This window comes from Gadus chalcogrammus, chromosome 16 (assembly GCF_026213295.1).
Source record: "Gadus chalcogrammus isolate NIFS_2021 chromosome 16, NIFS_Gcha_1.0, whole genome shotgun sequence".
In the NCBI taxonomy this organism is placed as follows: domain Eukaryota; kingdom Metazoa; phylum Chordata; class Actinopteri; order Gadiformes; family Gadidae; genus Gadus; species Gadus chalcogrammus.
In genome coordinates this window covers 22,514,050-22,535,967 of record NC_079427.1, presented here as the reverse complement: position 1 = coordinate 22,535,967, position 21,918 = coordinate 22,514,050, and the positions used below count along the sequence as shown (strand labels likewise).

The following is a 21,918-nucleotide window of genomic DNA, read 5'->3' as shown; positions in this document are numbered from 1 at the left end:
GGTTATTCTTTAGGAATTAGCTTGGAATTGGCTTCCCTTACTAGCCAACAGTAAGGGAGAAAATAAGAAAAGTGTGAAGAGTGTGTTGATGAGTGCATGTAATCAACAGTGTGATTGTGAGCGCAGGCAGCCACCGCAGACACCAAGCTGGCTCCACGTGTCTGGGAAGAAGCCTCGCACAATCACTACGCACCATTCCAGTTCACGCATTACTGACACAAGTGTGGCGACATCAAAGAGCCCACGTTTATAAGTCACACGCGGTAAAAGCAAGTCGCAAGAGGAATACAACTGCTTTGGCAGCCCCACAGCAGAAGAAGGGGGCCAGGCTAAACTCCCAAACACAGAGGGAGCTTGCATGTGTTTGTATGTACACAGACAACAGAAGGGAGCGACAGGCGGCTGCAGGGGGACAACAATTGGACAGTTCTTGCTGCCACTGCGGCGCCACGGGAACCCTCAGATCTCTCAGCCCAGTCGGAGGAATAAAACATTGTCCCGGCCACGTCTGTGTATCTGTGCGTCTGCGTGTGTGACGCCACTCCCGTGTCAGTGCTAGTATATTCCTCGCTTTGGTCCTTGCATAGTGACTGGAGGAGATAAAAGAGGTGCCACATTAAGAAACCCTGGAACAGACCAGATTCAGTTTTCCATGGGGGGAGGCCAGCCTGGTGGTTCTCTTCTCAGTCAACATTTTAGAAGACCTCACACAATGAGCACATGACACACATATGTAGCGCTGTTTCTTGGGGCACGGCTACCATTACCACTCCAAATACCAGAATTAAGATTGATATGAACATTTCACTTGACGATAACTCACTTTCAGGCGGCTGCGCCATTGATTCCAGCATTATCAGAGTCGGATCAATCCAATTCTATGCTTTATCCCGACGAATGGGCCCCGGGAATTGATTCGCACGACAATGATAACCCACTATTATAGAATGAGAATGGTAGAGGGTTCAATTGTTTTGCTTTCGCAGTATTTTAACAAATGACCCAGTTCTAATGGAGGCAATGCAGGGTCAGCTCTAATAAGATTTCCTGATGGTGGGGACGCGGAGGCATAGGTTGAAAGCAAGGGTAAATCACAATTACCATTATGGATCATGGCGGGATGTCAGTCGCTGCACATGCTAAGGTGACGCTGCGCGCCATTCCCCAGCTCTGTAACAGGCCTATTACGGTGGCCCTATTAGATCAATGTGTCAATTACTATTACTCAAACTGGCCCTTCAGCCTGAGAGGATGCAAAAGGAGAGAGAGGAACACTGGGGGTTTGGCTCATTTACTTCCGCTAGTCGGACAAGAGGCAATAAAATTCCCAAATTACAGAAACGAAATGGGGTGGCTCTTAGAGACACAAAGCGACAGTGACCAAGGGAAAGTTTACATAATTTAACAAAATATTAGAAAACCAAACTAACTTCAAGATGCCGAGGTAAATATGAGCAAAACAGAATGGAACAAGCTCCGACTTACAGGAGAAGCCTTAATTGAATGACTCTGCTTATTTAAATTTCCCAACAGACCTTACTGCTAAATTAGAATGCTAATTACGAGGTTCAATGCTGTAAAGAACCAGCTTGCTAACCTGCTTAATCCATCACCCACTGGACACCATTTACAACGGTCATTAAGGCCTTTTATGGATGCCCCATCCTTAGTTACCATCCCATTAACATCACTTAAATCTGGTTGATTCCATCTTGATGAAATTCTCAACATCTGTTATTTTAGTTGCTCCAAAGACACTTGCCTTGCATCCCAACACATGCCATGGGTCTTTTCCCCCGTTGGGTCATTTCCACCGTCTGACTGCATTTAATTCTAATGCATTTTAATCATGAATAGGCATTGAATCAATCTAAACGGCACATGATTGAGGTCAGATAAGCTGTTCGTAGAAAATAGCAAGAAAATTGATTAATTCGCAAGGAAGGAACACATTCACATTTTCAACTCGGCCAGCTTTATAACCTGCCAAATACCAGCCACAATGACGTGGTGTGGAAACTCAAAAAGCAAGGTTCAGCTTCACCCTTATCACAGATCCAGTAGTCCTACTTCGTTAGAGTAGAATCTGGGGGGAGCCGACATAGAGCCTGGGCATGAAAACAAAAACTGAAGGGCAACATTATGCCTTATTTCTTATTTCATTAAGAAGAGAAACTGATTCACGCAAGTAGATGGAGTTTTCAGATGCCTTGTTCACCCAGATTTTGGAATTTTTGGAAATGAAGAGATCCTGATACTGGGGATAATATACGTTTTTAATGCAATTTGGGTTGCAACTTTAAACGTTGTCCAATATTTTAAAACAATCACATTATCAAGCCTTAATGAACGTGTACGACAAAATGTAAAGACAATGTCCACTAACTAATAGGCTTGCATTATTGCAACACTCAACACTTTCCAAAGTCCTTTTCTGATATAATAATGACTAGGTAAGAAGAAATAAAAACGTTCACATAACAGGTTACTGTTTGTGTAGCAAGTAAAGATGTAAAACCATCAACCTTTCCACTATATTAAAAATGCAAACAAGGGAAGCCACCACAAATGAGGTCATTGTAGCTGATGTGGAGTGCTAGAAAAATATGTCACATTATAACTCAACATATGCATCAATACGCGAGGGTGGTAACATTTTCATTAAGTTCTTTAAAGTGAAATGGAAGCAGAAAACAACCACCACAGATCGACCTCGCCCTATATTGTCACCTCATCCACTCTGGCCCAGCAGCACGCCATGTACAACAAGCCCGCGCCACATCAGAGGACGCCGGGGGCCTGGAGGGGGTCAGAGTCATTCTGGCATGCCGTGGGCATTAGCAGCAAAGTAATAAGGGTAAAAAGTTCAACCACAGCTCCATGTCTACAGGGCAGCCTGCAGAAAATGTTCCTTTCCTATTTGGGTGCCCTACCTTTCATATTGAAAACACATTGACTTGTGCGCCATGTATGCACACATAAGCTCATTTTCTTGGCGTTTATGCATTAAGAACTTCTAACTCCACCTACCTAGGTAATAATATAGTGGCGATGGATATTGTTGAACACTTTTCTTATTCTGCCCTTTGTTAAGTGAAATATGTCCAGTTGTTTTATAGACCTGCTATTAATTGGCTTGATTGGGAACAGCCTCGCTGGTAAGTCGTCACTTTGGATAAGAACTCTTACTAAATGACCAAATGTAAATGGTCATACAGATAACGTATAAAAGGACAAAAGACAAGCAAATTCAGTTCATACACCTTCCCCAATAACAAAAGCACAACAGAGAACCCACTCCTGCGTGATTTATGCTTAGGCAGTGCATTAATACAATGCTCGCTTAGTTCCTTTGACAGCAGTGAAGTGTATATTAATATTCATTACCTAAAGTATAGCTTGCAATAGATCGAATTTTCTGTTCAAGTTAAGTGGAAGCACTTAACACAAGAAACAGCTGTTCATGGGAGATATAACTGGTAAGCTTTCAAACTAGCAAGTTACAATACCATATCTAAACAAAGCTCAGTGAAAATAATAATCATAGTGATAATAATAATAAAATGTAATATCCAATAGACAACACAAGCCTTGAAGTTGATAGACGATGATTAACGGTAGTCCATGCTGCAGGAAGATTTTGTATCAGCTAGAGATCAATTCAGCTACAGATTCAAAGGACATGCAAGGAGTTTGCCAAAAAGCCATCGACCTCGATTTTTTTTTTCTAGATTTCCAATCTCCATTTTGAGAAACATAAAAAATGTGGTTCTCACATTTGTTAGAAAAAGGTAATGTAACTATGCAGTAAATATATAAATATTTTAGTCCAATGAAGTTGTGAATTGCGTAAATAATTTTATAGAAATGACTTAAAGTTAGTTAAAGATGTACAGAACTACTATGATAGGCCGATAAAGAATTATAACGATGGACAACATACATCTTCATACGTCAACGTTGTCTAGAACGTCACCAAGTTGATAACCCACTTATCATTACCATGGAAAAGTGCTTTGTGACTGTTCAAAAGGCAGATGTGAAGGGTGCTGCTCTTCCTATCCTGAGAGAGCATGAGTTATACGGGTCCGTTCCGTCGGCATCAAAGGGCCAGCGGCGAGATCTAAAGGGGCATACGAGACCTGTGGACTCTCTTAGGGACCGAGGAGGACAAGGATTCTTGGACTCGGACAGCTGCATGTTCAATAGCAGAAGCATTTTTGCCATCACGCATGTTGATGAATGGCCAAACGTCCCTTACTTCTTCCTCCCTCTCTATGTCGCACTGCTGTGCAACATGTCTTTGATGTTTGAGATTTTTAGAGACCTACTCCTACTTTATTGATTTGCCTTACTTTATTTTACTTTACTTTAAATAAATTGTATCTCGCCAGAAAAATGTGTTCACAGAAAACAGAAAATGGAAATGTGTTCTCAGAAAATGAAAACAAAATTGCCTTATGGTAATCATTGCATGCATTGAGACCAGAAGAATCGTTACAAATCACTGAGCTCCTAGAAATGTGTTTGTATCCCACTTGCAATAGTGCTGGGTTTAATCTGACAATATATTTCAACAGGAAAAACAGACATGGCAGAATATAATTTATACGGCCGCAAAACAAAGACATGTATATCAAAATAAACATTTCTGTATCCATTTGTGAATACGTGTGTGTGCACGTGTCTTTGAGTGCGTGCAATGAGGCCAAAAAATAAGAAGTTGTGAGACTTCAGCGTTTCTACTCTGGAGCATGACTAAAGGACATTGCCATGATTAACACAAGCCCAATTTTGAAAAAAGAACATGACATTTTCACCCACAAATTGAAGACAAGCCTACTTCAAAGAGCGGGAAGTCCAGTTCAAACTCTCGTGATGTTTGTAGTATAGTATTGTTGCCACTGCACTCATAATAATGTCCAACATGCCTCCACTTGAGACACAATTCAGGAGAAATAAAGCCATATTTAAAACATTACATTCTTACCAAAACCTTGTTTGTCCTTCTTTGTACGTCTTTGAGAGCTGGATTGTGGTGGCGTTAAAGACAACAGATCATATTGTGACAAAGGGGAATGCCTAGGATTAAAAGCAGGACATCTGCAATCCCCTTAATCCAGCATCTCTCCATTCTCAATTTTCCATTGAATACATAGTAAAGGGTAGGATACGTCCGCTCTGCAAAACTGGAAACAGTTTTAGATACAATATATAATGCAACATTTATTAGCATCATCCTTTATATCTCACTCTCTCTAAATAAATCTTTGATGCTTGCCGTCTCAATTGTCCTGAAAGTCGTTCTATTGTTAATGTAAATAATGTTGGGCCAGAATGGTTCCTTATTTTACCCATAAATGGTTAAAGTAACTGTAGCTTAGTAGCCGTTATTTTTTATTACACAATCCCTTTTAAAAATACATTTAAAACATGCTGGCATGGCAGCAGTGATGGAATTGCCAAGGAACTGATAAGAGATCTCTGGTTGTGTAACCCTTAGAAGTGGGAGTAGCTCAAGGTTAAAGCAATGGCCATGACATCAGCTCAGGACATCCGTGCATGTTACAGCCGGAAGCCCAGGGTAACCAATCCAGTAGTAATCTCCATGGTGACAGAGAGCTGTATTTGTTAAAAGAAAACAAGATGGACCACATCCTCTCAGCATCTGGAGATGCTGTTTTGAGGGGAACTGGAAAGGGTGATGGTGGTGTGGTGGTGCTGCTAGTGGGTGTGCGTCTGGAAATGTCAGGGACTCCACTGACAGTTCCCTGCCTTGAATCCAATACAGCCAGAGAACAAAAGCGTGCTTCTTCAAGCGCTGAACTTTTACCCCGACGAGGGCGCGCTTCGAAAACTCCTACAAACAGTTCACCTCTCCCTTGCCCATATGATTCGCATTCCTTCAGAAAGGACGGACATAAATCCCAGAGTTGTAATACCTGTGGCCATAAATGAAAGAAAAATAATACCAGCGGTAGGCAATGTTAGGAAACATAAATCCATTCCAGATTAAAAGAAAAGCCATACCAGGGAAAACAATGGCATCAGCATTCTTTACTAATTCTGCCAACCCATTGGCACTTGTTTTGTGAGTGAGAGACAAACTTTGCTCCGATGAAGGGAAAATAACCAGATCTACACATTGTTTGGACTTAATGCATAATCCTTTCCATTGATAAAATTACTTTGAGTGTGCCTGGTTGGAAGTCCACAAGTACAGGGCTTCGGCACACATGATCCCCCCACCTCCCCCCCTTCTGGTTTTCCTTTAATTTGCAAATCTTGTAATCTAAGCCTGGAGCTGACTGAACCAGCTCCTAAACCAGCACTGCTGTGGCGGCCAAGACTCCAATCTGTTTTCCATTTAAGTGTCAGGACAGCATCCTTTTTGGTGGTTTACAAAAGCTGTTATTTCAAAATGATTATATGCTAAAAATTGTGTGAGGACCTTAGTAAGTTTATGAACACAGGCCCAGTGGAAAGAACTGTGCCGCACCCGGAAGCTTTTTTCCCCTTCGACTTTGAAAGAAGCATTATTTACCAAACACTTCTAAGGGCAGGCTGTGCCATTCAGCCAGGGGTCAGGGTTTCTGCTTTTCAACACGGCACATGTTTTTGGCATTAGTGCAGAGAGCCGCCTGGGTTTTTGGCCAAGCAATCGAAAAAAAGAAAAACCTGCCTTCCTCGGTGTCAGCGAGGACATGGACCGAGCAGAAGCAATGGCAGCAGCAGCGTTAGCAGTGTAAGAAACGGGGGCAATTGTCCATGGAGAACGTGTGGAAGGTGGTCTCTACGCTGAAGCCCAGCACAAGACGGACTTCCTTATTTCATTTCCCCAGGAGGAAATATCAAGTTAAAAGTTGACTTGCTTTGGAAGAGGGACAGAAATACTGTAAGGGGGAGTGGAGAAAGAGTTGAGGGGAAAAAATAGTATGGAAATATAATAGGTTGCTGTGTGAGTGTGTTTTTTTTTTTTTTAAGTTCCATTGGCCAACCACACCAAAAGCAAGACATGACATCTCCTGTCCGCACACACTTTGCTGTTCCCAGGGGGGGCCGCACATCTGTTTAATCTCTGTCACTCTAAGACGCCCTGTCTGAATAGAAATGAATGTTCAAGTACCCCACCACCGCCGCCCTTGGCCAAACAGAAACAAAATAATGTTTGCCACTCTGATTCTATAAATCAGAGTTATTGATCTAATGCTCCAGGCTAATGGCCAAGGTACTGCTGGGTGAATGCAAAGAGTTTGTGTTCAAGTGATGGGGTGCCTTTAAACCAGGCTTTTACTCAAAGAAGATTTCAGCCATATCTGTTGATGGTGAAGGTGTAAGCAAAAACCCAAACCGCTTTAGAAAATACGTACGTAAAGAAGATCAAGAGGACAGTATATTCTGAGATGCTTCATATCTCTCTGAACAATGGTTCACTCATAAGGCTACCTTAATAATTACCGTAGTATAACCTTTTTTTTTAACAATTCCCCTTGATAATACAAGTTGTTAAATAAGTCACACATATGTTTACAATAATGTTGTTTTGGGAAGAAAACACAATGGATCTGTAGGGATTTGCAGCCATGAATTCAGTATATACAAAGACAATTATTTATGGTGCACTGTGCTGCTCTTTGTACTTACCCAGAGGAGCCTGTGCTCTTGCAAACGCCCAGCAGGGGCCTCTTGTCTGCAAAGCTGTCCGTCTTCAGATGGCCTGTGTGGGAAGAAGTGCAGGAAGACAAAGACGGATGAGAAGCACCCAACAAAGCAGAGCTTTCTATAAAAAGAGCATGTGAGATCTGGAGTGTTGTCTGGCCCCTTAACTTTTTACATCCAAGTGGCAGCCCCACTGCCACAACAGGATGTGTGTCGATATCATTGCAACTGCTGCCCTTTCATCAATTATCTACCAAGAAAATAGACACCCACCCCTGAATCATAAATAACTATTTTAGACATAAGATTCATTTTTAAGATGAATACACCAAGCTATATATAGACGATTGTTGTCACATAGCACTTTTTGAAAAAAGTGTCTTGATAGATATTCAAATCCCACAAGCACTGCCGACCCAAGTGACATTCTTCTTCAGCGATTTGTGTGTGCCCCTCACTGTGGAGCAATGAAATAAGTGCCCTCAAGCGATTTGGAGTGATTCCACGTCATGGTATGACTTGATGACTTTATTGAGGGATTTGCCCCCTAAGGGCAAAGTGGCGCCTAGCACTCGCCTCAGCATTTATTGATATTGACATTGTGACATCATTTATGTAGCTATTGACACCAAAGTTGGCAGGCATTTTATGAGGCAGGTCCGCTATGTGTCTGGCTTGTTTCAAAGCCTTGGGACCTTCTAAAGTGGACTTGTGACTGATAGAAAAGGTTGGTGCCCGTGTAAAGATTTTTTAAATCTGCATAATTGGACTGGTGGTTAAAGAAACGTTGCCCTGATGAATCCTATGGCTCTGAGAGGGAAAACGTTTAGCATGTCAAATAATATCTGGATACCAAGTTTCAGATTTCGTCCAACAGGGTGTCAGGGCTGATTGTTAAGCTTTTACCTCAAATGGGCGAAATCACACAAAACCGGAGATACAAACACCACCGTTTAATTATGAATACCAAAATAGCATTTTTTGTCGTTCACGTCAATACAGGAAGTATGTGAAAGCCGGGTACTGTGCATGATGACAGAATATAATTATAAAGGGAGAAAATGTAGAAGGGAAAAGGATACCGTATTTTCCCAAATGTCCTCATTGACAGAGACTGGTAAAGGAACACGAGACCCAAGGGATAAAGGGTGCTTAAATTAAAGCTGATTTTAGCCTTTAAGAGTACTGCAATTTGGGACTTGACAGCAATCAGCAGGAGTTCCTGTGGTGTGGCATAGTAGCAAACATACCCTTCTCTACCAGCCCTTAACACTCAAGATGGGGTCATTGGACATCAAAACCCACTCGTGACACACAGACACTGTGCATATATAAATAAAAATGAGCATATATTAAAAATGAATGAAAGATTTAAAGTCAGAATATATTGATATTTTGTTCACAACAGCGACTCAAATTAAAGAGATGAACCACTTAGTTGATTCATTTAGAATTTTTGTGTTTTAATGTTTTTTCTATTCTATTTGAATGCTTGTGTACAAAGTATCTACATCCATACTTAAATTTATCAGTTTACGTTTAAATAAAAAGTAAAGAAAAATGATGGTGACATCTTTTCCGATTAAGATATATACACACAAAGGCATTCCGTGGAATTTAGAGCGCACTAGGCAAAAATGCATATTAGAGTTACGCGTCAATGCTCATTTGTTGTCAAACAAGACCCTGTGTGTGTAATGCCCCAATTTCCAGGACAACGGAAGAGCATAGGTTAGAAACCCCAGGGAGGATGTGGATAAACGGATTTACTCCCCTTTGAGAGACCACTACTTCCTCGTCTTCTTGGAAGGGCAGACCCTGGCTTATTATAATCAACACCTATTTTCGGGTCTTTCCAAATCCGCCCACCCATGAGGTCCCATCAGAGACAATTGGGCCTTTTAACAGCTCACCACAGTGCAACACTGTTTGCGCCCTGGCAGATTGCAATCAGTGTCCACCCCTCTAGTCGGACAATTCATTTTTATTTTCTGCTGGGAGAATTACTCCACTCATGTGTCGGGGTGATCTGCTGCTTCTTATTACTGTAGTTTGCTTTCATCCGTTTCCAGGGCCTCTTCCAATGGCGTCATTGTGCATTGTTGAAATCTGCCAAAAGGACCGTAGCATGGATAGAGAACAAAAAGCTAATTTTCTCACCAGAAGACCGCCACAAGCTAGCGGGCAGGGGCTTTTTCGCTGTACTTCACAGTACTGATTGATACCTGCAGTGACACCGCACTCCAACTTCATGCCTCAAAAGGAGCTAATTAGTGGAACGAGATATCCAATTACATCATGGCCTTAAGGATGTGAACACTAGTGCTGAAATTATATTCAACCCTGTGCTCCAAACAGACACGCAACGGGAGGGAAGGAGAAAGAGAGAAGAAAGTAGGATATCAGGACTGCTGATATTAATTTCCTCAACCCTCTATGTGGAATGTTGGAATTGTCACTTGAGGTTTTAGATTTATGAACTACAGTACATGTTATATAACATTGCTGTGTCCCATCAGACTATGGTCTCCAGGAGGGGCATGTGACCTCCATTGATGATGTCATGCATTTACTAGTTTAAGCACAAAATAGTGATGTAAGCCAACATTAGGTAGTTTAATGTGCATAGTGTATACTCTTTTATCATACACACTCTGCAATTAAATTGCCGGCCTGCTTTTTTTTTTCTTTGCTACTTCCAAAATATATATTTTGATGGATCACTTCATCATAACGGTCTTGAAACTGACAGAGAATAAGCTTATTGTCACCCGTCGCCTGAGCATTTTCTTTTATGATGTAGCCGGACATTTTTTTGGTAACCAGTAAATCTTGCTAGCAAACATGAAAGCCTGGTGGGAACCCTGTATGATACACGAGGCTCGTGTGTGTCTAATTCTTCTCTGCGTCCCCCATCCTCCTCTGGGCTGATTGGAGGTGATTAAATAAAAGCAATGGCTATGTTTTTCAACGGACCCGGTCCCTTCCTTTGCTAACCTTTAGTAAATGCAATTATCCCTCATAATACTATGGGACCAAGGAGCCAGTGATGGGGGAGGGGTGGCTAGGGAGCCTGCTCAGGGGACAGGCTGAGGAGCTGAAAATGATGGGTATAGGGCAAACTTCAAACAGCACAACATATGGAGGAACGAGGTAGCTCTGTGTACAAGGTATTACATAGCAAGCACACAAAAAACATACCTCATGTTTATTTTACTCGTGCAGGCACTGCTCCATACCAGTCTTATATATATATTTGTAACACATAACATGGCAGAACAGTTATACAGTTAAATAATAGGAGGACGATTCACATCCCTTTTAAGGATTTAAAAGTGATTCCAAGCAATTGGATGAATTCAAGTCTAAAAGTCTGTGGGGAATAATCAATAATCAATGAAGACGACTCACTGATATCAGGGGCTGGCAGGATGCGGGCGGCCCGGACTGGACCATGGCGGACAGAGAACAGCTCTTGGGCCTCCCCAGCCAACTAGATGGAAATGGAACGTCATTATTATCTCAAAAACATAAAAGGTACAGAGTTAGAACTTTGATGAATTAGACCAAGATAATCAAGTCATGTCAATTGTATTTATAACAGAAAACCGAGTAGTAGAATAAAGGGCTTAACAGATTCCATTCCATGAATCCAGTTAAAATAAATATATACATTGTGTATAAAAATGTGGATAGTTACATCAGTTTGTGTAGTGTAACAATGACCTGAAATCCACTGCATAAATTGCATTCAATTCGTGGAATTACAAATTGAACTCAGGTTTTTCAGTTTCAGAGTCTTTTGGGAGATTGTGAAATAATTATTTGAAATAGGATTCGAAAAGTTATCAGCAGATATGTATCAAAATCATGACTATATTGAAAATATATTGACTATAAATGCTAATAGAAAATCGATCCCGAGGCACATATTCTCCTCAATGCCCAAATCACTAGGACATAAAAGAAACCAAAAGGGTGACATTTAATAAAGCTTTTGCGTCCCATGAACACCGACTCCAGTGCATGACGCATGATAGAGAGCAATGCAGTCAGACACCACCCACTTGAGCCAGCTGGCTCTAAACTGGACCCATACTCAAGATTTCGGTTCTGATTAGTTCTAAACATTATAAAATAATATGGCTCATCTGCACTGTGATAGTACATGCCGTTATGGGGTGGATCCAGGGATGGATAAGATAATACAGTTTATTTCCTTATTGCCTCAGTTTCTTTCCAAATTTACAAACATTTGCAGGGAAACAGATTGACCGATAACGAAACAGACTGGTATGGTAAATACGGCTGGACTTGTTGATTTATACATTGCAACATAAGTGCACTTTCCAGCAACAACGGAGGGAGTTCACCTCGACACATTTGCAAAGCTTTGGAATTATACTTCAATATATTGACGCTAAAGACAGAGGTCACTGCATTTCCTGTCTTTATCGCAGTGGAAATAACGACAAAGCCTTTTAATGGTCATTGTATCAGCTGTCCTAGTTGAAGGCTTCAGAGAGATGAGATGATATTAAGTCAGTGTACTATGTCTCCTGGCAAGGTCTGGCACATGTAATGGCACATTGTTTTAAGCGCTGAATGCCCCACTTTTGTTGCTTTTTATGCGTTAAATAACAGTGAAAACGTACATTGTCACATTATCAGGGCTCTAATCTGTGAGTTTTAAGTCCTTAAACCCATCTGAGGGGATGATCGCTCTTTTGCGCAATTAGTAGCCTTTTCAAAGTGGCGGATTTGAGGCTATGTTTTTATTAAAAGTGCTCAGAGCACAGTGGCACTAGATTAACAGTGGATACACAAGCAGGTTAAGAGAGCAAATGATCCTTGGGAGTGAAACAGGGCAGAGCGTGAGGGAGGTTGGGATTCCAACACAGGCAAATAAAGAGCATGGTGCTTGTGTGATTGTGTGCTTGTGTGCGTGTGTGTGTGAATAATGGAATTCAGCCATATGAAGTGAGATGGGCTGGGGGTGGGGATAATGCGGCGGGTTATTGTGCATTACACAGCCGCTCATCCTCGCCTTACAGCGCTGTGTGTGACATGGGCTATGGGCATAACACTTTCTCTGTTACATTAGATCACACCACAAGGGGCCGGAAGGACCAGAACTCAGATGTATTTATTAATTGTATTATTTCTTTATCTGTCCATCTTATTTATTTATTTTCATAATGTATATACAATTATTATTTTTATTTTTTGTATTCATTTTGCTACCATTTCAAATAAATGTATAAGATTAAAGTAACAACTTCTACTACTACTCATAGTACTAGTGGCAATAGTACCAATATGCCACATTTTTTAAATGATATTCAGCTGAAGAATATTTTATTATTTTATTCCTGTTGGAATCGAGTGTCTGCTCCAGTGTTTTAATCTTTTAAAAAAAAATAATGATCTAAGCTCTGGGTCAATGATATATGGGCCATTTTCACAATTTAGCACTCAGTATGCGCTGTGGGGACATGTTGAGGTGCTGGACATGGCAGGTCAACTGCTTAACAGACAGCATAAAGTGCTGCAGGATCTAAAAGTACTGGGGATAAATGCAATTGACTTCTGTGGTTCAAAAGCTAAAAAAAATTAAACAAAAGGATTATAGAGCTCAGCATGGTGTCAGGCCCTTAACAGAAGTATTTGCCGTCAATGCGCTGCTCTCATACACACAGTTGAGTCAAGTTTGTGGTGTCGCTGTGTCTGAGAGAGAGAGGAGAGAGGAGAGAGGAGAGAGGGAGAGAGAGAGAAATATGTAGCTATGGGATAAAGTAAGCATCAAGCTTGGTCACCAAGGCTTTATTTGCCCATTCTCAAATGCACTATAGAAGCCACTAACGTATTTTCAGGGCAATGAGGGATAAATTATGAGAGGGCTACCTTTGGGATGCCCCTGTTCTGTTTTGTGTTTCATATCAAATATACACGCTCAATGTGTTACGTATTAAATGTAATTATTTTATTTTAAAGATGTTTTTTTATACAAAAACATGTCTAATAAACAGAGAAGCACATTATATAGCAGTTGAACGTTTCAATGGATAAAAGTGTATTTTAATGAAATAACGTCTGAAAAGTTGTTAGTTTCATTATAATGCCTTTACTAACAAACAATTATCCTGCAGTAATCTATTACCTTATAAAACAGAGTTTACACACACACACACACACACACACACACACACACACACACACACACACACACACACACACACACACACACACACACACACACACACACACACACACACACACACACACACACCTCAACCATGATCTGGAGTAACCAACCCGTGTCTCAATTTAAGGAGTGGGTGAGTGCCGTTCGAACAAGCGTGCATGTGCATGTGCTTGTGCACCCTGGTCCGGGCCATTACAGAGGGTGTTGGCTTAGCAACTGTCACAAACACTTCACGGCCACTCAAAAGCCAGAAAGCAGGGCACTTTCATCGCTTACTTAAAACACTGAAGAAAGAAAAGAAAAAAAGAATCTAAAACGCACCCTAAAATATCCTATAAACGTCAAAATCTTGAAGCAAGACAAAGATAGTGTGTGATAGGAGGGCGGTGGTTGCCGAGTGAAGGATCGGTGTGGAGGTAAACCCAAACCCGAAAGGGGTTGAGAACTTATTGAACTACATAACTGGGTGTCTAATGTAAAGCCCAGCCTGCCCAAAAATAACAAATGTGAAAAAAAAGCTGTTAAGAATGTATTGTACATAGCCACATCACACCAAGCAGTCTGTGTGTCTGTGTGTGTGTGTGTGTGTGTGTGTGTGTGTGTGTGTGTGTGTGTGTGTGTGTGTGTGTGTGTGTGTGTGTGTGTGTGTGTGTGTGTGTGTGTGTGTGTGTGTGTGTGTGTGTGTGTGTGTGTGTCTCTCTCTCTCTCTCGGGGGCGAGTCTCTCTCCCCATGGCCTGTGGATGTTTATAAAGCAACTGATTAAGGACGTTGGTCTGTTTAGATTTCACAGGATGTATGTGAAGTTTGCAAGTTTCGGTGATGGCCTCTATATGAAAGGGGATACTCTATGAGCTCGGGCTTCACAGTATTGTGGGTTATTCGTCACGTTGCCGAGCTGACAAAATCCTCTAATGATTTTCCAGGACTTTGAAAAAAAATAAAAAAATAAGCCTGCATTACACCACCACTTTTCCTCAAAAAAGTTCCTAGAAAAGTCTTTGAACCCAGAATTCGATTTTATACACTACTTTTGATTTATAATGTACAAAGTTACACAAATAAATGTAACACATTGAGAGAGCCATCCCATAAAATAATACATCGGATAATTTTGAGCCAAATTTTGTTTATTATTTATACATATTTGAAATATCTATCATTACTACATTTTTTACATATCCTGTATGACATTATTTCGTCCAGCAATGCCATTCTAGGCATACAATAGAGTTCTCCGTTTCCTATTCAATGGCTAAATAAAGTCATGACGTAAGTAGCGATTTAGTGTTCATAAGCTGGTCGACATTGAACTCTAGTGGACATTTAGGGACATTGCAGCTGTTATCAGCTCATGAACAAGTGTTCATGAGCTGATTCAGCTGTGTGCGTCTTCCATAACATTTAAATTGGTATGATGACTTAATAGGCAAATTTTAGGAATTAACAATATACATATTTGGGAAAGAACATCATTAAACATTTCAGACAAATATTTTGAAAGAAAATCAGAAATATCCATGTAACTGAATAATAATGAAATTTATAATTATTCATGATACACATTGGCTCAATACTGGTTTTGAAGGCAAGTGTTTGTTGCAAGGTGCCATTGAAGAATGATAACAAACGAATAGATCTGTATGTGTTAAGCTACTTGAGCTCCATTCTCCACACGAGCACTTGCAGTTTTCACTGGAGAATGTCTCTTATTGTCTTTTTATTGTCATATATATCATCATGTATGCCCTATCCTTTAATTTACCTACTTTGACTTATCTATTAGGTCCCTGACAAGACTAGCCATTTATTTTTACCAAGTAAAATTCCTTGTTTTTATTCTGTGAAAACGTGTACTATGTCAAACCTTTAATACCAGAATCATATTATTTTTGTTCGGTTAATTTCCCCCAATCGAGAAAAGGGATATTATCATGCTTATTGATTTACCCATTTCTTGCAGCGATCAAAGGAGTCTTGTCTTGTTTTGATGCAAAATAATGATTTAATCTACCCTGTCATTATGAATAAGATAATCGAACAGTAAAGCTACACTTACATTTAACACATTCCTTTCTAGGGAAAGACTCTGTAAAGATGAATAGTGACTCCGCTTGTCCAATACATGACAAACCAGAGATTTTGGAGATGATGAAACAAATTATTTTGCGTTCCTATTTAATAGTAGTCCAGTGCAAATGTAGATGCATGAAAGAGTCAGTGAACCCAAAACCAAACTGAAGTTGTTTTTTTACATTGTAATATGTCTTATGATCGTCAACATAGTTGACTAACCCTAAATGGCATGCAAGTCAACATGTATGCCATTTAGTCACGTTACGAAAATAAAAATTGTGATTTAGAAAAAAGGAGTAAAAGCCTATGTTTTTGCCTTATCCTCACAACACTATGCAAACATTCCACTCTGCTGCGAATACAGGTGGTGTTATCTTCGTGACGTCACGAAAAGAACGCCACTGAGCTGATTGGACATGACAGGTCAAAACAAAAAGGCTTATCCTGCAGAATGCATGATTTTAGTGTTGGTAGTCTTATACTTGGTGGAACTATGCTACATTCCTTTGGCACCTCATAGCAGTATTTTTTTTGGTCTAGAGAAATGTATCCACAAGGCCGATAAATTAATCTGTCAGAAGGGGCTGGGATGCGCCATTGATATATGATATTTTCAGTGGGGTGTAGGAGTGGGAGTGAATAAAAGGGGTGGTCGTATATTTGTCATTGTTTTGCTCGCCTTGTCATACATTGACAGAAATGTTATATATATTTCTCAAAGGAATGCATGATGAAAACATAGTGATCAACCTTTTACAATAGTCTTTATCAAAATAAAAAACACTTGAATAAAAAACGAGGGAACCAATGAATTTTGCTCTGTTCGTGTTGCGCCATTTGCAACGCAGCCAATGCCTGGCGAGACAATCTCATCAATTTGCGTCTATACATTGACTTAGTATGTAAAGGTTTTTTCAGTGTGACTCTAATTCCACCTGAAACAGTAGGTTTACTGGCTCTTTAACCCCTACAATTCTTACCCAAATCAAATCATTCACTTAATCATTAAAGTAAGCCGAATTTTACCAGAACATCTCAATCCTATTTTATGTCTGGTGAAACCTTGTCCAACCTGATAGACTGGAAAATTCAATCAATAATATTGACATGTTTCTCTCCGCCCCTCATATAAAGCATGCAACAGGATTTGAAACTGCCTATAGGACATTAGGATATAAAAACGACATGTTCATGCCTTCTAACAATTTGAGTTCATAATAATCAGTTAATCTCTGCATTATTCAGATATCATTGATTAAAATATTTGTAAAATGTTAGAAGGCATAAACTAGGCTATTCCTGGGCACTGGTCACTCACCGATATGCTCCAGACCTGCATCCCATCAGTGTAGCCAATCATGAGGCAGAGAGGAGGCTCTGTAGTTCCACTGTGCATCTCCTTGAACACAGGGTTACGGGCTGTGTCTGTCCAAACAGGTGAAGAACACACAAACACACAACCAATCACATCCCACAATTTTTTCAGATTATTTGAACAAACTGATTATTTTCAATTGATATTGTATACAGAATAATTTGTTTTTTTTTGTTCCAACAGCCAAGGCAAGAAAGTTGTCGTGAGTCTCAAAAAATATCATGTAAAGCAGAAGGGATCAAATATTAGTCTGAATCAAAATCCATCAAAATGGATTGACAAAGGCATACATAAGAGAACTACGCAATAATAGAATCAAGCAGAAAATCCTGAAGCTATATTTTTCAGAACAGGCGATTCAAAACAACTGACGAAACAAAATGTTTTGGAGGTTCCATTTCCAATCACGAAGAGGAGCCAACATGTATTCAGGTCAGTAATATAATGTTTTGCCGGCCAAAACTGAATATGAAGTTTTCGGGTCTGAATGATCTGAAATAAACAAACATTACAAAAAACCCTGATGTTTTTTTCTCACTGCTTCTAGTGAACCTGTGATACCTGTGGATTTTTTTATTTACCGTATTTAGAAAAGATGAATTCCAGTATTAGTGTATAGGCGTTTCTTCCAAACGAGGGAAAAACGTTATGCAGATTGTTTGTTGATCACCTGGCTGATCTGGGCACACAGTTTGTCAGTGTTCATCAGTGCATCCTGACTGTACCCCGACAGTGATATATTGTTTCACCTTCTTCTGACAAATGTACTTATTGTAAGTCACTTTGGATAAAGGCGTCTACTAAATGCCCTAAATCTTAATGTAACTTTTTGGAGCCACAGTGCCAAATAAATGTGTTGAACGAGGGACAGGTGTGCTTAATCAGTCTTCTTCAATCTTTGGTACTGCACTACTACATGGGATTTTAATTTTACCATTGATGAATACAAATGTACAATAATAGAAGGCAATATATTTATATAGTATCAATGGAAATCTGTGAATTCCATCATATATGTGTAATGTTTTCCATTCTTTTTGTTCATTTGTCTTTGCTATTAAACACACTGGGAGCATAAGCAGCATTGCTGACTGTTTCTTTCCAGTGTTCCCCACCGGACAAGCACTTTAATAGTCCTCTGATATCTACTTGGGACCGTCATGTTGGCCTATCTTTTGCCAATCATGATGAGGAAAATTGTACGTACAAACAATCTTACCATTGACGTCAGCTTTCTCAAATCGCACCCAAATGATTTTCTCCTTTTCGTCAGTCGGAGGCGCTCCTGTGTATGCCTGAATGAATACCGATTGAAACAGTGCAGAAATATTGAGAAAACAATTGTCATGAACGTGTAAATATTATCATGGGATATGATACACCCGTAGCTTTGTTTGTGAAGTATAAAAGTTACCTGCGGGACGACATCTTGCAAGAACGTCACCACGCTTTCCATGTAGGACTGCTCCCTAATAATATACATATATTTTTATTACAGGTAGACACACAGAAAAGTGTCAAAACATTTTCCTTATTTGTAGATTATCAGAATACTTTCTTTGTAGATGAATATAGAGATAGTTTCTTAATAAAAGTATGGATTTTGTGAGCACAGGCCACTGATGAAGTTCATGATGAATATTTAGATGAATCATATGCATTTCTCTCTGTTGGGACTGTATCGTCATTTGGCACAAAAAACCTGAATGGAATTACATCTTGGCTTATCTCTGTATGGATTTCCTCCAAACGTCTAAAGCAGAGCTAACTTCAGTTTAAGCTAACTGAAGACCCTTATACCTTAATCCTACTCACTTATTGTTTGTATGTCCTGGCACTTCTGGTTGTTCATCCTGGCACTTAAAAATAGTACTGATCATTGTATACAGCTAACTTACAGGGTAAAAGGTTATCATAGCAATTGTAAGTGCTTGGCACTTGTTTCGATGAACATCTTTACTGTACCAATAGCGATATATTGTTATTTCTCTTTCTTCTCACAAATGTAATTATTCACTTTGGAAGTCGTTTTGAATAACAGCGTTTGCTAAATGCCCTAAATGTAAATGTGAATGCAAGACCCTCGGTGTGTGTGTGTGTGTGTGTGTGTGTGTGTGTGTGTGTGTGTGTGTGTGTGTGTGTGTGTGTGTGTGTGTGTGTGTGTGTGTGTGTGTGTGTGTGTGCATAATATGACTTTGACCAGTGACCCATTCAAAATGTTTGGCTGACTTTACATTGTAAAGGATACCCCCATGTTATTAGTGAACCGGTGAGGTAGGCACGAAAAATGTGCGTCCATCAAACCGCAAGGAATGTATCTGGGAAGTACTTATCCACATAAATAATTTAGATTCAGTTCCTACAGATATGCAATGTAAGTGTACTAACACTGATCTCAAGTGAGACACATTTGATACTAACACAAACAGTTAAAGTGAGCAAACCTTAAATCACACAAATGCACTTTAGGCTGTAAACAAACAAAATAAACTATTGAACTAAAGGGGATAACATATATTGAGTATAGAAACTGTGGCAGATAGAACTGACATGATAGAACATGAAGGCATACATCCTATCTAAACAGCTGCTTCAACACAGGGGTATCGATGGAAAATATAAAAGAAGAAAACTCTACTTACGTGGCAGCTTGAGCTCGCACCACAACTCCTCCAGCGCAGCGACTTGGTCTGCGTGGGGAGTCAGATGCCATGCTGGCTTGTATTTTGTTTATCCTAAATTAAGGACAAAACAATTACATAGTTAAATCTAAGCATTTTATGTGATAAGAGGGGAAACCAAATAGCAGTTTAAGATGAACCTGCTATGAAGACTTTTAAGCAGGTTTTCAAAGAGTTCTGACTGAAGGCATAACATTATTGTTATCATTATTATACCATTGTGATTATTGGTAGTTGTAAAACAGTAAATTCAGGGTAAGTTGCAGTATAGTAAGCTCGGGGTTAGACTATATCTATCTTAATTCATAATCTAGTGCTTAGGTTTCCTTTGGGTCACCAAATTTATTGCATGCAATAAAACACATGTGCTCCTATACCAACATAAAGTTCTAAATGAACAACCATGTAAAAGAAGCATAAAAAAAGTAAACAACGTACTAGTGAATTTAACGATGCTATAATGCAAGACAACGTACTGCTCATTATTACCAGAAACCGATTAGCAAACCACCCTTTAAGCTATGAGAAGACTTGTGTGGAGTTGCCATAACCCAAAACGGTGAACGTTATCAGGGTTATCATTGTGATGTTGGACAGCTCCTCTGGACAACAAGGCTAAATTGCTACATTAGCCACTTAACGCTTATTATGTGTGCCTAATGCGAGCAGCTGCAACACCAAACAGTGAATATTAATCAGCATGGAGTGCAAATTACCATTCCGTTATCTGACCCAATTCCCTGTATTAACTTTAGTTTGATAATCATTGCATTAACCTAGCAAGATGGAACAGCTAGCCACGTTCAGTTTACCCCAACTGCTCGCAAAGTATCAAAATAGCAGTCACACGTGAAGTAATTGAAATATAGTCTTTCATGGATAAATCACGAACCAATATGCTCTTTGTCAATGGTTGCCTTCGTTGTCGTATTAGTTTGGTAAATCCAGGGAGCTCTGTTGTAAAACGTAAACACAGTCGCCAGGGTTTGCGGAAGTCTTGTGTTTAGTTAAAAGCCAATCAGAACTCCCAATCAGACAAGTAGGCGGGTCTTAATAATAGGGGACCTATCAAAATACGACTGAAACTGTTGGCCAAACACAACAAAACAAGACAAACATGCATACACACACACACACGCACACGCACACGCACACGCACACGCACACGTATACACGCACAGGAAGACGCACACGCAGACACACACAAACAAAAAATATATACGGGACCTATCAAATGACAACTGAAAACTGTTGGACAAACACAACAAAAAAAGACAAACACGCACACGCAGACACACACAAACAAACACACTCAAACACAAACAAACTCACATGCACACGCACACACAGACAATCCAAAAGAGTATACATTTATTAAGAAATAATAAATGTCTTTGAATGCTGTAGATTACCCTGAAGACCTACTAGTGAATTAATATGAGAAAGGTCCGGATGTCCTCTGCATATATATATATACAAAAGTATATCTTTATAGATATCTATACATATATATGTATAAATATATAGATATGCCGCTATGACATCATAATCTTCAGGTGGACTTGATGGACTGGACTACACTGTTACATGGTGCGCACTGGATCCAGTCTAAACATCGTTATTTGCGATTGTGTATTCAGTGTTGCTTAAGAGATTTGGAAATCAGGCTGCATTGCTGGCCTCTGAAGGGCAGGGACCGCTTCTTACATGAGAATGAGGGAGCGCCTGAGATAGGCTGCAGTCTAACTGCTATTTGCACTCAATTGTCCTTTCTTTGCTTTGTTATAGGGCTGTTATTGATGACAATCAGCCACCATGGCAACCAACACATGACCATCAGTGACTAGCCCACGACCGTTCCATGACCATGATGATGCTGGTGGTGGAATGCACACTGAGGAGGATGAGGAGGACGAGAGATGAT

At 40.0% G+C, this 21,918-nt stretch overlaps 1 protein-coding gene across 3 annotated transcripts in view; it reads right to left on the bottom strand.

The window, feature by feature from the left end:
* Positions 1 to 20,985, bottom strand: part of bcas3 (BCAS3 microtubule associated cell migration factor) — a 210,641-nt gene extending 189,656 nt beyond the window's left edge. For all 3 annotated transcript variants that reach the window (XM_056611673.1, XM_056611674.1, XM_056611675.1), the window contains exons 1-7: positions 20,887 to 20,985; positions 19,956 to 20,048; positions 18,728 to 18,782; positions 18,533 to 18,608; positions 17,257 to 17,363; positions 11,071 to 11,152; positions 7,645 to 7,717 (exon numbers count right to left, since the gene is read on the bottom strand). In XM_056611673.1, coding sequence (XP_056467648.1) covers positions 7,645 to 7,717; positions 11,071 to 11,152; positions 17,257 to 17,363; positions 18,533 to 18,608; positions 18,728 to 18,782; positions 19,956 to 20,026 — 464 coding nt within the window. In that variant the 5' untranslated portion in view covers positions 20,027 to 20,048; positions 20,887 to 20,985. The remainder of the gene's footprint in view (positions 1 to 7,644; positions 7,718 to 11,070; positions 11,153 to 17,256; positions 17,364 to 18,532; positions 18,609 to 18,727; positions 18,783 to 19,955; positions 20,049 to 20,886) is intronic.
* Between the last annotated feature and the right edge of the window lie 933 nt (positions 20,986 to 21,918).